The 16,860-nt window shown below is 53.8% G+C and overlaps 1 protein-coding gene across 4 annotated transcripts in view; it reads right to left on the reverse strand.

Moving 5' to 3' along the window:
• MPP2 (MAGUK p55 scaffold protein 2) overlaps window positions 1-12,291 on the reverse strand; it is a 32,196-nt gene extending 19,905 nt beyond the window's left edge. The window contains exons 1-3 of one of the 4 annotated variants that reach the window (XM_054457795.2): window positions 12,018-12,291; window positions 8,979-9,042; window positions 2,870-2,988 (exon numbers count right to left, since the gene is read on the reverse strand). In XM_054457795.2, the coding sequence (XP_054313770.1) occupies window positions 2,870-2,988; window positions 8,979-9,009 (150 nt within the window). In that variant the 5' untranslated portion in view covers window positions 9,010-9,042; window positions 12,018-12,291. Of the gene's footprint in view, window positions 1-2,869; window positions 2,989-5,078; window positions 5,233-8,978; window positions 9,043-11,673; window positions 11,695-12,017 lie in introns of those variants that run through there. The other 3 variants (XM_054457797.2, XM_054457796.2, XM_054457794.2) reach the window with 3 other exon arrangements.
• Between the last annotated feature and the right edge of the window lie 4,569 nt (window positions 12,292-16,860).

Raw genomic sequence — 16,860 nt, forward strand, 5'->3', positions numbered from 1 at the left:
CCGTGCCATGTGCCTCATACTTTTTATTTCTTAAGAAGAAATGGCAAGAGTCAAAACAAACATTATTAACATTTTGGAGATGGGTACTCAGGAGTTTGTTATGTTATTTTTTAAAACTCTTTTGTATTTATTCATTCAACAAATATTCAGTGAGCACCTACTATGTGTCAGGCATTTTGTAGGCTCTGGGGATACTGCAGTGAATCAAAAAGACAAACATCCCTGCCTTCATGGAAGTCTCTATGTTTGAAATGTGTATAATTCCTTGTTATTATTTATTTACTTATTTATTGAAGACGAGCTCTCACTATGTTACATGAACTGCACTTGAGCTTCTTGGCCTCAAGCAATGCTCTCACCTCAGCCTCCAGAGTAGTTGGGACTACAGGTGCGTGCCCCTACTCCCGGCTTCTTGTCTTTATTTTTAGTAAATGAGTAGGATCTTCAACTGCTGAATGAAAAGCACCCTGCCTTTCTCCAATCTCCTCCAATCTGCTCAGTTTTCTCTTCCCCAGAACTTCCCACTATTAAACCTCTGCAACTTTTCATCTTTCGCTGTTAACAATCTTCCCACGTCTTCAACCATTCCACAGATAACGTGAATAGGCTACATCCCAAGGACACGGTGTCCCCTGCAGCAGCAATCCCCACTCCAGTGGGACGTGGTCCTCCACATCCCATGCCAGGGCCGGCCATAGCCAGCCTGTGACAGAGTCCCCGCTCTACAGAAAACCCACCACCTGGCTGTACCTTCTTTCTCCCCACCCTTGCTGTCATTGCCGACTTCCTGGTCACCTCTACCACCATGCACTGAAAACCCTGGGGACTGCCTCAGTCTTCTCCCCACCCTGACGCCTGCCATAGCCCTACATGCCAATGGGTATGTGGACAAGCCCATCCCACTCCTGAGCCTTCCATTTCTGGGTGTCTTCAACACTGATGACCTACCTGTCCACTGCAGCCCCACCCTACATTATCATGGCATCCCTAGAACTGTCCTCCTTGGAAAACTTTTACCTCCTACCTCCTTTCCTCTGACCTTGGTCTTTTTCTCTTCCATCTACATCCCCACCATCACCCCTCAAATACTCTGTGACCTCAGAGAGCCACTGAGCCTTTACCTCATTTTCTCCCTGTTCTGCCTCTTTCCAGCCTGGGCCTCTTTTCTCTGAGCCTCTCTCACCAGCTCCCTTCACAATTCCCTGCATCCAACTTCCACAGCCCCAGGCCAGCACATGCCCTGGACCAAAGCCCCCGCTCCTTTCTCTTCCTCTCTGGATGGAGTCACCCCCACCCTGGGAAATCGGGCACCTGACATGGACAGTCGAGGTCCCCATCCATTTAATTCCTTCTCCCCTTCAGTGACCAGTCAAACCTTCCCTTCTGAATCTTCCTGCTCCATCTCTGATCCCTAATTCCCAGGAGAGGACTGCTCCACCTTCACCAAGAAATCTGAGCAATTAGGTCTGATTTCCCACAGCTCCCAGCCTTGTCTCCAACGAAGCCATGGGCACCATCCCCACCTCCCCTCCTCAAGAGAGGGGGCATCCTTCCACACTCCCTGGGGCAGGATCCCAGGTGCCTTGCTGTCCCCTAGCCCTCACTGCCAAATACCAAGTTCCACCAGTTTACCCTAAGGTCTGGGACCACAGCTCCAGTTCAGGCTCTCAGCATCTTATACTCAACCCACTAAAGAGCCACTAACTGGCCTCTCCAACTTCAGATATAACCCCCCAACAGTCCTCTACATGGCTGCCAAAACACCCACATTTGGCCCTCACATCCCTGCTTAAATACTGTAAAGCCTGCCAGGCACGGTGGCTCATGCCTGTAATCCCAGCACTTTGGGAGGCTGAGGCAGGCAGATCACCTGAGGTCGGGAATTCGAGACCAGCCTGACCAACATGGAGAAACCCCATCTCTACTAAAACTACAAAATTAGCTGGGCGTGGTGGCACATGCCTGTAATCCCAGCTACTCGAGGCTGAGGCAGAAGAATCACTTGAACTCAGGAGGTAGAGGTTGCAGTGAGCCAAGATCACGCTATTGTACTACAGCCTGGGCAACAAGTGCAAAACTCCTTCTCAAAACAAAACAAAACAAACAAACAAACAAAACCATAAAGCCTCCCTGACACTCACAGAAGGATGCCCAAGCACCCACACACAGCCCCCAGTGCCCTCCAGACCTGCCAACCTTTGCACAGCTCGCATTGTCTCACACTTGAGGCTCAGCCTCACACCAGCACTTCCAATGCCCTGCACACTCTTGACTCTTTCTTACCTCTGTGCTTCTGCTCAAGCTCTTCTGTGGCCCAGAATGCCCTCCCCCTCTTCCCTCATTCTTCCACTCAGCTCAAGTGGTCCTTCCTCCAGGAAGCCCTCCTTGCCCACCCCAGGCTGGGTTAGGCACCTGTCCTTTATGCTCCCAAAATGCCTAGTGTATCCACCTCTATCACTGTCATTACCAAATTGTCCTATAATTTTCTCTTTTAGTGAATTTCTCCCCAACCTGATACATGGCAGGTGACCTTAGAAAGACATGCACACAAAATGCCCAAAGGCAGAAGGACAGGCAAGATGAATTCTAGAGATTCTCCAACACGTGCATGCTGGCCCGCACCAATCACACACTCCACAAGCTGGCAGTCACCAAACATCCACCCACGCACAGACAGGTGTGGGGGCAGCCCCTCTACCTGCAGCCACTCAGGTCACCACCTGGGCATGATTTTCTTCTACAATCCCCTTCAGGGGGGCCTCTTGTGCCACATGTCCCATTCCCAGGGCCCTCTGTAGCTAATAGCCCATCCCCTACTGTGCCTCCCCAAGCACAGTGCCCTTGTGCCCACCTCCCTGGAGCACTGTACCTTGGCCAGGGATCTTACTATGGGACTTTCCATAATGCCTCGAAGGAAGATCAGGTCCAGCTCTGCAGCCCCCGTGGCATTGGGGAGGGATCCCAAGTTGTCCAGGACTTGCTGCATGGCTGGGGGAAGGTATGGGCAGTGAGATACACAGGTACCAGCTGGGTACAGAAGACCAAAACACACCACAATACTTGCCACTTCCCCACCCCCATGTCCCACAGAAGACAGCCCCTCCCCGGCAACATTCCCCTCCCTGCCCAGCACAGGCACCCCAGGCCCTTGAATGTCTGGGACAGGGATCCTGAAGGAAGGGGACAGCTTCCTTGGCCTGTTCTCTCCACCCTAGGTAATGCCAGCCTGAGCAGGTGGGAGGCTCCAGGCAGCTGGAAGACTCTGAGGTGGAGAGAAGGGAGAAAGGGAAGCAGGTGTCAGGTTCCAGGTCCTGCCCTGCACCAGAAAACCACAAGCTGTTGGGTGGATCACTTGAGGCCAGGAGTTCAAGACCAGCCTGGGCAACAAGGCAAAACCCCATCTCTACTAAAAATACCAAAATTAGCCAGGTATAGTGGTGTAGGTCTGTAATTCTAGCTACTCAGGAGGCTGAGGCAGGAGAACTGCTTGAAGCTGTGAGGCAGAGACTGCAGTGAGCTGAGATCACGCCACTGCACTCCAGCCTGGGTGGCAGAGCAAGACTGTCTCTGGCCGGGCACGGTGGCTCATGCCTGTAATCCCAGCACTTTGGGAGGCTGAGGCGGGTGGACTGCCTGAGGTCAAGAGTTCGAGACCAGCCTGGCCAACATAGGGAAACACGGTCTCTACTAAAAATACAAAAAATTAGCTGGGCGTAGTGGCAGGCACCTGTAATCCCAGCTAGTCGGGAGGCCGAGGCAGGAAAATCGCTTGAACCCGGGAGGTGGAGGTTGCAGTAAGCTGAGATCCTGCCATTGCACTCCAGCCTAGGTGACAGAGCAAGACTCCGTCTCAAAAAAAAAAAAAAGAAAAGAAAAGAAAAACCACAAGCTCCTCACTCAACCTCAACCTCTAGATGGGCTGAAGCCCAGGGCTCAGCCACCTGTACCTGGCAGGCTCAAGGATGAGACAGATAGTACTCGGAGCAAGTCCCTGAGTACAGGCCCAGAGTCAAGCAGGCAGCCACACAGGAGCCAGGGCCTGCAGAGCCTCCAGTCTAAGCACCACTAATTCAGTGTGACATTGTACAAGTCACTGTCCGTCACTGGCCTCAGTCTTTCCTGCCTGTAAAATGGATGGATTGGGCTAGATGATGTCTACAGGCCTTCAGCTCTGAGTGACAATGATCTATAATCACTGAGAAATTAACATGGATGATAGGAAGTCAAAGCTGAGGCCTGGAATGCTGGCAGGAGCTAGGGAAACAGGCACTGGAGGCCTCGGTGTGACCCAAAGGCCGAGATCACACCAAGTCATCACAGGGATAAGCAAACTCTCAGCCCGGAATGGGACATAACGGAGGACACGATAACACCTGCAGCTGGGCCGCAACAACGCCCCCGAGACCTGAGGTGGGGGCTGCCTTCACTCACTGGCAGAGGTGGGAGTTCCAGGCTGTGGCAAGTTCTGGGGAAAGGAAGCGAGAAGCAGAATGTGCCCAGCTGGGGGCAGAGATGGGTGAGGGGTATCATTACTCTGCCACCATGCCGCCCATGCCTGCATCTGCATAACAGCACCCAAGCCACGGAGGACGGGGGAGGATGCACCCCTGGCGCCTCTCAATGCTCTTGTCAGTGCCCCCCTCCTCCAGGAAGGAACAGGAGTGGGGAGGAGGGGGCACTGGAACTGGAGCTGGCAGAGATGGTTCAGGGACTCCTGGACTCCATCTCCTCCTGCTCCCTGCCTTCTCCAGAAAAAAAGTCCAAGCTTGCCCTTCAGACCCTCTTGCCCAGGCTGGGGCTTGGCATTGGTCAGAGACCTGCGAGGCCCTCAGTGGGCTCTGAAAGAGGCCAGGGCAGGGACCCTTCCCTTCCTGCCAGGGTATGCCAGATTCCCTCCGTCAGTTATCTGGGGGAGGACTGAGCCAAGGGAGTTGGTGCCCTCTGCCCAGGACAGCTCTCCTGAAGGTGCCCTCAGATGACCTCTCCCAGGCCACCCTCCCCAGATGCCCCGACTCTGCTGGAGGAAGGTAGGCTAAGGGGCCAGCAGCCCCGCCCCCATCTGGCCCGCCCTTCCCTACCTTCCCTCTGGAGCTCCGCTTCCTCAGAAGACTCCAGGGATATACCCTCCAAGGAGACCCCGCTGCCTGGGCTGCCTGCCATGGCGGCCCCCAGACCCGAGGACTCCCGGAGTGTCCTACACGCCGCCGTCTGCCGCCTCCCCAGCCAGAGCCTGGCCGGGCTGGGGAAGGCGGGAGTCGGAGAGCGCCCTCTGAGGAACCAGCCAATGGCAAGGCTCAGCCGCCGTGACCGCCTTGCTGATTGGCTAAAGCCCCGACTGGCGCTTCGCGGTGCAGAGCAGGAGGTAACCTGGGTGGGAGAAGGATGGTGGGAGGGAGCCCTAGTCCCACAGATTGCCCAATCCCCAGCATGTCAGTGTCGGTGGGGATGGGGAGGAGGCGGCTAACAGGAAGTTTTGGGGAGGCGGTAGGCATGCTGCCCCTTCAAGACTGGCGCGGTACCCCGAGACCCTCCCCTCACAGCCAGCTTCAGGAGACCCGAGGGAGAAAAGTCTTGGCCCATCTTGTCCCTGTACCCTCTTTTCTAGAAGCCCCTCCTCTAATACACCCCATGCCACCTCCTCCCTATGCCCTCTTACCTCTGCTCTCAGTCCCCTCTCCAGGCCCTGTTTCCTTTACAATGGTCCCTCAGTCGAAGGAAGTCCCCAAGAACGACTCAGCCCTCCACCAGGAGGCAGCCTCACTTGGGCTCGGGGCAAATACCTCAAGCCTCAGACGCCTCCCCCTACCCGCCCTTGGTCAGCCACTGGGAGGCAGGGTACGTGGGGGAGGTGGCATCGCTGTGGGTAGGGATGGTGCCCAGCCCTGCTTACCCCTCGCCTCACAGCAGCTTCTTCCCCTCCCCCATCTCCCATGAGCTCTTCCCCTTGATGAAGGGGGTGATGCCCAGGAAGCAAGTCAGGCATCTTGGAACTCAGTTCCCCAGAAAGGAAAAGTGAGGGCACATTTGCACACAGGGAAAAGTGTGGGCAGAAGGGAGGGACTCAGCTCCGCCCCGGTGACCCCATTCCTCTGAGATCTTGTGCCCAAGAGGCCACCATCAGGGTACTGCAGCCTCCACTCAGCCATTCCCTGAGGAGTGGCACCAGGTCGCATTGCACCCCTGGTTGCCATGGCAGTAGAATTACACACCAGGACAGTAACCCAGGGATGGAGGAGAGATTTAAAGGGACAGCTCCACCTGAAAGCAGCCACATATCCCAGCCTTGATCCAAAAAAGGGAGGGAATCTGGTGACAGGGGAAGAGGGAGCAAGGCTTCAGGTCAGGAGATGCCAGGTTCAGGATCTCTAAGTTCTCAGCCCAGTGCCACTGCCGATTTATCTCCCAACTCTCAGGAAAACGGCCCCTGACTTTACCCAAAGTAGATATGGGGTCACCCTTTCCCTCCCTTCAACCATACTGACCCATGGGGAAGGGCGGAAAAAGGACCTTTTTAGCTTTGCCCTTTGCAGAGTCCAAGGCAGGGATCTCCCAGGGAAGGAGGAGGGAAGGGGAGCCTGAACTCAGAGGCAGGGACACAGCTATCTCTCTATCCTGTGGGAAGTATAATGACCACCAGATAATAAGGGGCAGAACCCACCATTAGATTTTTGGAGCTGGGAGCTAATGTAGCTCGGGATAGGACAGAGGCTGCCTGAAAGAAGAGAAACACTTTGTACTGCTTCCTTTGAATATGAGAAGCCAGGAGCAGCCCCTCAAACAACATGAAGGGGAGCAGGAGCCCCAGGAGTCCTTTGAGGAAGTAGAACCCACCGCCACACCCCAAGGCTCCACTCCCTGTCCCCCATCCTCCCCCACCACACCCCCATCAAGTGGTCTGCAACAAGGAAGCCAAATTGCTGGGCTGCTCCTCCTCCTACGCCCCAGTCAGGCACTATTGATGGGTTTACTCGGCAGCCCCGGATGGAGAGGCCATTAAGCACAGGCTCAGGGGTGGGTTTAATTAACGCCTAAGCAGCTTACAGTGGGGCCTAGGCAGGCTGAAAGAGGCGGGGAGACCCCAGGGAGCCCAGCAGGCTGGACAGGAGATGGGGGACTGAGCCCTCCGATGCTGCAGAAGCTGGGGACATTGGTGCCATCCCTCCACTGCAAGGAGAAGAGGCCTTTCCTGGACAAGTGTACCACAGTTTAAGCTCTGGCTCACTCCCTTCACTTTCTCAGAGAGGAGGCACAGAGGAATCATTCTACCCAAAGTGGCAGCCCTGGAACCTCTGGCAGAGGCAGTAGCAGGGCCTAGAGCAAGAGAAGGAGCTGCATGGGAGGGAGGCATCCAGGCAGGGGGAAGTTCAGACAACTCAGAGCAGAACCACAGCAGTTCCCAGCTGCCCAGGCCTCAGAGGGCCTCTATCACAGGGAACTTAACCTTCTGGGGTCCTGCGTGCACTACGGGAATCTACGGGCCCCTAGAGTAGAATGTACATTTTGTGCATGGATGTATATGTCTACGATGAGGGCTCACTGCTGTCACCAGATTCTAAGTGACTCAGGACCAATAAAAGTTAAGAACAGGCCAGGTGTGGTGGCTCATGCCTGTAATCCCAGCACTTTGGGAGGCCAAGGCAGGTGGATCACCTGAGGTCAGGGCAGCCTGGCCAACATGGTGAAACCCAGTCTCTACAAAAATACAAAAATTAGCCGGGCATGATAGCAGGTGCCTGTAATTCCAGCTACTTGGGAGGCTAAGGCAGGAGAATCACTTGAACCTGGGAGGTGAAGGTTGCAGTGAGTCGAGATCCCACCACTGCCCTCCAGCCTGGGCAACAGAGTGAGATTCCATATCAAAAAAAAGAAAAAAGTTAAGAACACTGATCTTGTCCCATCATCTTATCTTAGGGAAATCTCAGGTCTTCAAAGGGAGGTGACTGTTTCAAGGACACAGGGTTAATGCCAAAATAACAACTCAGGCCAGGCACAGTGGCTCACACCTGTAATCCCAGTACTTTGGGAGGTCGAGGCAGGTGGAGCACTTGAGCTCAGGAGTTTGAGACCAGCATGGGCAACATTTTTGTCAAAAATTAGCTGGGCATGGTGGTGCACACCTGTAGTCCCAGCTACTTGGGAGGCTGAGGTGGGAGAATGGCTTGAGGCTGGTAGGCAGAGGTTGCAGTGAGCCAAGCTTGCGCCACTGTACTCCAGCCTAGGCTAAAGAGCCAGAACTTGTCTCAAAAACAACAACTTGGTGGCAGCGGCAGCAACAGCAGCATAATAATTATGACTATTCCTAAAAGTAACGTGCTCTCCCATTATAGCCTTTGCGTCTCACAGCAGCCTCTTTACAGAAGAAGAATGTGAGCTCCAAGAGGTTAAGCAGTTTGCCACTGAGGCTTTGCTAGTTTGTCTGAGTGGCCCACTCCCTTGTCCTAATGCCTCCTACAGAGCCACGTCCACGTATCCTGACCTGGTATTCTCGTTCCTTCACTCACAGCTTCCTGACCCCCAGTACACCCTGTCCACCTCTGGCACATGCTGGCCTAGTGGGCAGCGATTATGGACTTCTCAGCCCCAGGCTGTGCTGCTGTAATCCCTCCACCCCCAAGCCCTTCTCCAAGGCCCAGCTCCGGGGCCACCTCCTCAAGGCCTGGTCCTATGCCACTGCCCTCCAGCAATAGTATGGGTCACCTCTGGAGCATGCATCCCCTGCCCTCCACGGAGGTGAGTTGTGCTCCAGCCCTACACTGGAGCAGGTATGGGTCTTATTCCTTCTCTTCTTCGTTCCAGCACAGGAACCCACACAGAGGAGATGGCCACAGCAGCTGCCAGAAGGAATGGCTGAGTGGTAGGGTGGACAGCAGTGGAGCCAGTTGGTTCTTATCTGGAGCTGTGCAAGTGCCCACCCCTACGTCCTCGCCTGGCACCCTCTGAACCACTGAAATAAGCTAACATCCTCACCCCCTTCTTACCAGTCTCAGAGTTGGTGGCGGCAACCGGCATGGTGAAGGAGGCAAGGGCTCTGAAACGTCTCTCCTGGAGAGGGGAGAGAGGAGGATGAGCAGATACAAGGGCAAAGCAATGGGGAAGAGAATAGGAAGAGCCTCCCCTTCAGGACAAGCCAGAAAGGTAGGGGAGAAGGTGCTGCCCAGAAAGTGGGGGTTGGAGAACAACAATGATTCCAGCAGTCCTGACAAGCAGGAAGAGCAGGTATTACTTGCCTATTTCTCTGAGGAGAAGGAGACTAGGGAGGATAAGGGAGGTTAACTGATTTGCCCAAGTTCACAAAGCTAATAAGGAGAGCTAAAATGAAAATCCAGGTTTTATGACTCAAAAATAAGTATATAAATAAAGTGTTTCTTCCTGCTGTCTTTTTTGTTTTTTGAAGAGGAAACAAGTAGAATTTTTAGAGCATAAGAATATAATTTGGCTGAGCAAGGTGGCTCACGCCTATAATCCCAGCACTTTAGGAGGCTGAGGCAGGAGAATCACCTGAGCCCAGGAGTTTGAGACCCACCTGGGCAACACGGCAAGACCCCCATCTCTACAAAAAAATTAAAAATTATCCAGGTGTGGTGGTGCATGCCTATGATCCCAGCTACTTGTGGGGCTGAGGCAGGGGGATCTCTTGAGCCCAGGAGGTCAAGGCTATGGTGAGCCATGATTGCGCCACTGCACACCTGCCTGGGCAACAGAGCAAGAACCTGTCTTTAAAAAAAAAAAAAAGAGTAATTTTAAAAATAATAAAAGAGTCCAGAATTTGAGCCAAAGTAGAAAACATGAGTACTCCCAGACTGTAGGTTCCCTGAGAGTCAGACCCACATTGATTTCATTTGCTTCTGGAACCTAGGCCTACCAAAGCGTCGATGTTCCACATTTATCTGGGGGGCTGACAGAAGTGATATCTACCTCTCCATGGCCCCTCTGGCTGGCTCTCTCTCCTCTCTCCCTTTCTTAGCTCAGAGCTGGCACAAGGAGACCAAGTGCTCTGGGCAGAACCAAGCATGGAGTCTACAGCCCCAGTTTCCATTCCATCCCCAGGATAGGAGTGGCTCCCTCGTTCTCCCAGGAGAGGGCAGGGGGTTACCCCCCACCCTTCTTCCCTTTGCCTTCCTGGGCATGTGCTGCTGGATAAAACCCTAATTCCCAGTTGCCATGACAACAGGAGGCAGTGGCTCACAGCAGGGGTGGGGAGTGGGGGGAAGCATCTGGCAGTGCCCACTTTAGGACTGAATGCCTGCTAAGTCCTGGGTGGGGGGGGAAGCACAGCAACTCCACCTCCCCCCAAAGGGGATTCTTCCCAGAGGACTAGTACCTGATTTCAATAAAACCCTCTCTGCTCCCATTCCCTTCTCAGGCCTGAGCCGGTCACCTGAGCTCAGGTGAAAGAAATTACAAAAGTGAGGGGGATGGTTCCCTTTCCTCCCAGCTCTGCCCCTGAGGACATGGAAGAAAGGTGCTTTCAGGGAGAGGAAGGGCACCCCTATTCAGGCTACACCCAGGCTGGAAGAAATGCCCAGGATCCACTGCGCTGGCCCGTTCCCCTGGTGCCAATCTCTACTCCTAGAGAGCAGGGAGGAAGGATCCCTTCCCTCCCCCTCCCAGGCCTTCATGACCTGGAGCCTTCTCCTGGCTGGCGCTGCTCTCCCTCACAGGGTCAGAGAAGAGACTCTAGAAGTCCTCCTTCCCTAGAGCGTGGAGGGTGGGAAAAGGCAGGGAGGATCCTGTATGAAATCCCTGCCCTCGAAAGTCTTGCCCAGCCTGCCTGGGTTTTCTCCCGGGGAGTCGGTTCCCACGGCATCGGCTGGCTTTGCTCCCCCACGCCCGTCCAAGCCTCTGAGAGGGCGGGGCCTGGCTGTGCCCACAGGAGAACGGCAGTGCCAGGCAAGCTAGCCTGGCTCCGTGCCAAGGTCCTGCACCCAGACATCTGGGAACCTGCACCTCGGCTTCCAAAAGCCTGGGCCCAGATGCCCCCTCAGCTCTGCCTCCGAGATATCCACATCACCCATAGTGTCCGTAGGCGAGCGGACCAGCAGTGAAAGGGAGAGGTTTCTTCCAACCTCCCACCCATCCCTCCATCCATACACATACAAAGAGGTGCGGAGAAGAAAGGTCTGACAAAGGCGCTTTGGAGAGCGAGAGGTCGCGGGGAGGTCTGGACAGAACTGAGGGCCAGAGGATGGGATCGAAAGGCCAGGCGGACGTGCATGCTTGGACAATCAGACCACCCCTGCCCCAACGGACCCAGCCCTAACACCCTGGGCGCTAGGACCTGGGGGAGGGGGGCGTGTTGTGAGCCATCAAAGAAGGCTCTCTGCGTGCGCGCCCGCCAGAGACCAGGGATGAGGTCACTAAATGACTGCCCCGGCCACCAACCCCCACCCCGTCTTTATCCGCACCCCCCCCCCTTAATTGACCTAACTTTCTAACCCTAGCTCTTCGCTTCTGGCACCGGTCCCCTCCCAAGTCTCCAGACCCTAACCCTGGCTCCCGACCCGCCCCGCTACAGCCTGGGAAGCGGGAGAAGCAGCGCGCCCCCTTCTGCGGACCCCCTCCCAGGGAAGATTGTGGTGTTGGCTGCCTAGGGGGACCAGGGGGCCACCGGGACCCAGCGCGACCTCTGTCTCGCTCCCCAACCCCCGGAAGCGCTAACAGCACGGTTCTTACGTAATGCCGGGCTTCTAAGTCCCCCCAACCCGCACAGCCCCCGGGGAGGCCGCGCAGATACCCGGGCCCCTCACAGCTCACCACCTTGGTGCCTGAAGCCACTTTGGAGCCCCTACCGCAGGGGCGGGGACCAGTGTCAATGGGCAGCGGGGCTTGGTTCTCCCAACCAGCACCCCAGAAAGAGGGCCCAGGGGCGGGGGCGGGTGGACAGGGAGGGAACGGGCCTGGGTGAAAGGGGCCTGTGGAGTTTAAACCAGTGAATAGGGTCCTAAGTGCCGTGCCAGGACGAAAAGGAGGCGGAGGTCTTGGGGTGGGTGCTGGCCCGGGGGCCGGGGGACGCCTACCTGCGCCCCGGGCGGCTCCAGCGCAGCCGGGCGCTCAGCGTTTATTGCTTGTCAATCGCTAGCCCGGCTCTTAAAGCGGCGAGGCCTCTCCGCGAGAGGGCGGAGGCCCGGAGGAGAGGGGAGGGGAGGAGAACGCGGAGGCCGGCACAACTCGGAGGAAGTAGTCTTTCCCAGCAGCTGGTCCGGGGGCAGCCAGGTAGTGGTTTGGGAGACACCGCACAGACCATGACGCCCTGCTGGCGTCCCACTGGGAACAGTTAGGGAGGCAGGACTGGTACCAGTCAGTACCCGCTGGTGCCCCTCGGCTCCCAAGGATCCCTTAAAAGGGCGATAGTAAAAGTGACTAATGAGACCGGCTTGATTACTCCGCCCACCCATCTTGGCTTAGACCCGTGTTCTAGTTCCAGACGTGCCTCACTTTTCCTCGTTATCCTGCTTCCATGTTGAGAAAAAGAATAGGACGACTTCAGAGAGACTCCCAGGAAGCAGGATACCAGCTCCAGAAGGCCTCGGGATCAGGGGCAGCTTTTTAAGGACTCAGAGGGTGGATATCTGGATTCCAGACTTTCTAGAAATTTTACAAAAAAGAGGAAATGTCTTCCTGAAAGGATTCGAGAGCCTCTTTTAGGTCTGGGTGAGGGAGGCCTGGTCCTTTCCCTGCCTGTGGAATAAAGAAGTAACTGGCTAGCCTTCCTCAGAGTCCCAGCCCAAAAAGTAAATAAAGGGTTAAACCCACTGGCCCGCCTTCGCCCAGCCTCCGGCTCCACCCCAGATCTGCTAGTAAAAGATGCTGGGCCTCCAAATACGGGAAGCTCTGTGCAGTGCAATTAGCATTTAGGGCCAGCTACGCTACTTCTCCGACCTCGGCGTTCCGCCACCGCGTCCAGTTGCCCTCAACAAAATGTGAGAGTCATCCCTTTTCCTTGCTAACTGGATTCCTAAGATCATAAATGGACTGCATCTTTGGCCGGGCGCGATGGCTCACTCCTGTAATCCCAACACTTTGGGAGTCGAAGGCTGGAGCATCGGTTGAGCCTAGGAGTTCGAGACTAGCCCAAGCAACATAGTGAAACCCCATCGCTACAAAAAATAAAAATAAACAAAATTAGCTGGGCGTGGTAGCGCGCGCCTGTAGTCCCAGCTACTTGGGAAACTGAGGCTGCAGTGAGCCGAGATTGCAACACTGCACTCCAGCCTGGGCAACAGAGTGAGACCCTGTCTCAAAAGAAACAAAAAGAAAAGAAATGATTACATCCTGGAAACGTGCTTGGAAATCTCAGAAATGGGAATCTAACCCGAAAGCAGGGGACTGGTCCCTGGGTCCCAAGACTCAGCTCTCCCCTGAGTTCCAAGGGTATAAGTTTGGATATAGGGAAAAGCCACAGAGGCGGCCAAACTGCTGAAAACCACATTGTTTAGGTGACCCAGGCTTTTACTGAGAGAAGAAAGCCATCGAACCCAGATAGCTTTGACAGGAATTGCAGGCTTTGGTCTCTAAACAAAGAGGGTTCTTGGAGCGCATTGCTTGCAGCTCTCTCCTCTATCTGCAAGCTAGAAAATCCTTCTTCTTCTTCTTTTTTTTTTTTTTATTTTTTGAGAGGAGTTTCGCTCTTGTTGCCCAGGCTGGGGTGCAATGGCACGATCTCGGCTCGCCACAACCTCTGCCTCCCGGATTCAAGCAATTCTCCTGCCTCAGCTTCCCGAGTAGCTGGGATTACAGGCATGCGCCACCATGCCTGGCTAATTTTGTATTTTTAGTAGAGACAGGGTTTCTCCACGTTGATCAGGCTGGTCTCGAACTCCTGACCTCAGGTGATCTGCCCGCCTCAGCCTCCCAAAGTGCTGGGATTGCAGGCATGAGCCACTGCACCCAGCCTAGAAAATCCTTCTAATTGAATTCAGGAAGAGTTCCCCTTTCCATTATAAAGGCTACCCTCCACTCTCACCTGTCCACCTCTGGGCTGGAAATTACTCAGCTATTTGTATTTTGGAAGAGGAAGGATCTTGAATCTCTACAAGATATTAATTACTTCTCAATCAAGCAATTATTACCTCCATAGCAACCCACATCAAACCTTCCATTCCATTTAGGATCCTCAGGACAGTCTGGGATCTCAGATTCTGGCCCACCTGGGGAGGTGGAGCCCAACTCATTATTCTTAGCGGCTGCCCCACTGCATTCGTCGGTCAACAAGTATCTCTCTAATAAAGGCCTTGCAGAATGCCAGCCTCTCACATCTGTTCAGGACCTTACAATTGACAAATTGTTTCATTCTCACAACAGCCTTGTGCAATTACAGAATGAGAAGAAACATTTATTGATGCAGAATAGGATGCTCCTCTTCTGTGCCAGGCAAGGTACCACTTTTTGTGATACTGAGATAGATAAGGGCCCTGACCTCCTAGAGTTCGCAATCTGGGGTTGAAGTTGGGAAGGAGTGTGTTACACAGATACAAAAAGCGCTTCTTGGTAGCACAGTTGAATGCCATAATAAAGGTGCAGTGTGTCCTAAGCTGTTCCCCAAAGGAATAGAGGTGCTAATGGTTGGCAGTGGAGTAGCTGGGAAGGGAAGCAGGTTTGAAGGTCGGCAATGCATCCCCTAGCAGTTAAGGGCTGCCCCCTACCTCAAGAGGGGAATGAGTCCTTCTTCTCTGAGGTCTGTAATTAGCTCTGCTTTCCTCCCTGCCTCAGCCTCAGAGGTCATAAGGGTGTAGGTAGTATCTCTCCTTCCCCAAAAATCAAGGTATTCCTATGGTGGTGTTCAGCCCAGAGTTTTGGGAGTCAAGGCACAGAGAAAAACAAAACTCAAGAGTGTTACAAATTTCTGCAGATAAGGCTTTGCACTGAGTGATGTTGCACTTCCTATAATGACCAGCAGGGGCCACCAACAGCTATTCCCAGTCTATCTACACCCACCCTCTGCGGTGCTTTGCCTCCACACCTGTGACTGACCAGTGCCTAGTTCTGGAAACCTTATTTATGGACTATTTAAAAAAAAAAAAAAACTTGGACGAGGTGCCATGGCTCACACCTGTAATCCCAACACTTTCGGAGGCCAAGGTGGGCAGATCATGTAAGGTCGGGAGTTCAAGACCAGCCTGGCCAATATGATGAAACCCTGTCTCTACTAAAAATAGAAAAATTAGCCGGGAGTGGCGGCGGGCGCCTGTAATCCCAGCTACTTGGGAGGCTGAGGCACGAGAATCGCTTGAACCCGGGAGGCAGAGGTTACAGTGAGCCATGATTGCACCACTGCACTCCAGCCTGGGCGACAGAGCGAGACTCCGTATTAAAAAAAAAAAAAAAAAAAAAAAAAAAAAAAAAAAATTAGAGCCTTCAATGGACTATATAAAATTATATAAATATTTGCCCATAAACTATATTTGTGTTATTCACCTAATTAGTATGCATATTAGAAATCACAGACATAGGGATGAATTTTTATTTTCATTTATTTATAAATAAATAAACATATTTTGAGACAGGGTCTTCCTCTGTTGCCCAGGCTGGAATGCAGTAGCATGATCATAGCTCACTGCAGGCTGGACTTCCCAGGCTCAAGCCATCCTCCTGCCTCAGCCTCCAGAGTAGCTGGGACCATAGCTGCATGCCACCACACCTGGATAATTTTTTTAAAAATTTTTTGTAGAGATAGAGTCTTGCCATGTTGCCCAGGCTGGCCTTAAACTCCTGGGCTCCAGTGATCCACTTGCCTCAGCCTCCCAATGTGCTGAGATTACAGGTGTGAGTCACTGCACCATGCCAGGATTAATTTTTTAACTATAAATAGAAATTCTAATTTTGTCTTCCCATACCCAAAAGGATCATCTTGCACACTCCTAGGTGCACACCCACTTTGGAAACCACTGTTCTAAAGGAAAAGCTATGCCGTCCTCCCTAGTCCCCACCTCAACAGGGCATCCAGACAGGAATGGATCCAGACAGCTTTGCCTTCCCACCAGGACTAAACCAAGGCCTCCGTGAAGGACCAAGTTTCCTGGCCTCTTACTCATCACACAACCTCAAGACAGAAATTGAAGCCCCCCCCCCCGCCACTACCACTACCATTACCACCAGCCTGGCCTGCGTTCATGTCAGATTGCCTTTCTAGAGGGCAAAGCCCCAAAACCTCTCTTGGAAGCAGCATCTCTTCCTCCACCTGGCCCAACAATTGCACTTTCCCTTGCCTCCTGATCTGAGTCTGCCCACCTCCCTGTTGGGGTGGGAAGTTCTGGAACCAGACAATTTTGTGTTGAAATCCTGGCTCAGCCACTTCGTGTGTGTGTCTTAGGCCAGTTAAATAACCTTGCTAAGCCTCAATTTCGTCATCTGTACAATGGGGATAACGACTTTGGGAGAGGACAGAGGTAGAGTGGCTGCCACGTGCCAGGCACACAGAAGGTGTTCCATAAATGCAGTTCCCTTCTGGGAATAGGTCTAGGCAGGCTCTAGCTAGGTGCCAGCGGGCTGTGGGTGGTTAGTCCTTATCTCTGGCTGTCTGCTGTGTCCTGGCTGATCTCAGGTTCTCCTGCGGAAGGCAGGATCCACCCCAGGGCTTCTGGAGCCCCAGGTATCTGTTACAGATAGCATGTCCTCTTCTCGCTGCCCACACACTCTTTACTGGCACCTTGCCCACATCCATCTGTGCCACCCACTTCTCTTTTCCTCCTCTCCCTCCAGTGCCTCCACTGAAGTGCCAAGGGCTTTGATATGGGCACCATGTGAGGGGTCAGTAACAGGTGGCCCATCACCAAAGTGGGGAAGAGCTTGCAAAAGTCAGTGCATCGGGGTGTGGGGTGCATGCCTGTAGTCCCAGCTACTCAGGAGGCTGAGGCAGGAGAA

This window comes from Pongo pygmaeus, chromosome 19, assembly GCF_028885625.2.
Source record: "Pongo pygmaeus isolate AG05252 chromosome 19, NHGRI_mPonPyg2-v2.0_pri, whole genome shotgun sequence".
In the NCBI taxonomy this organism is placed as follows: Eukaryota; Metazoa; Chordata; class Mammalia; order Primates; family Hominidae; genus Pongo; species Pongo pygmaeus.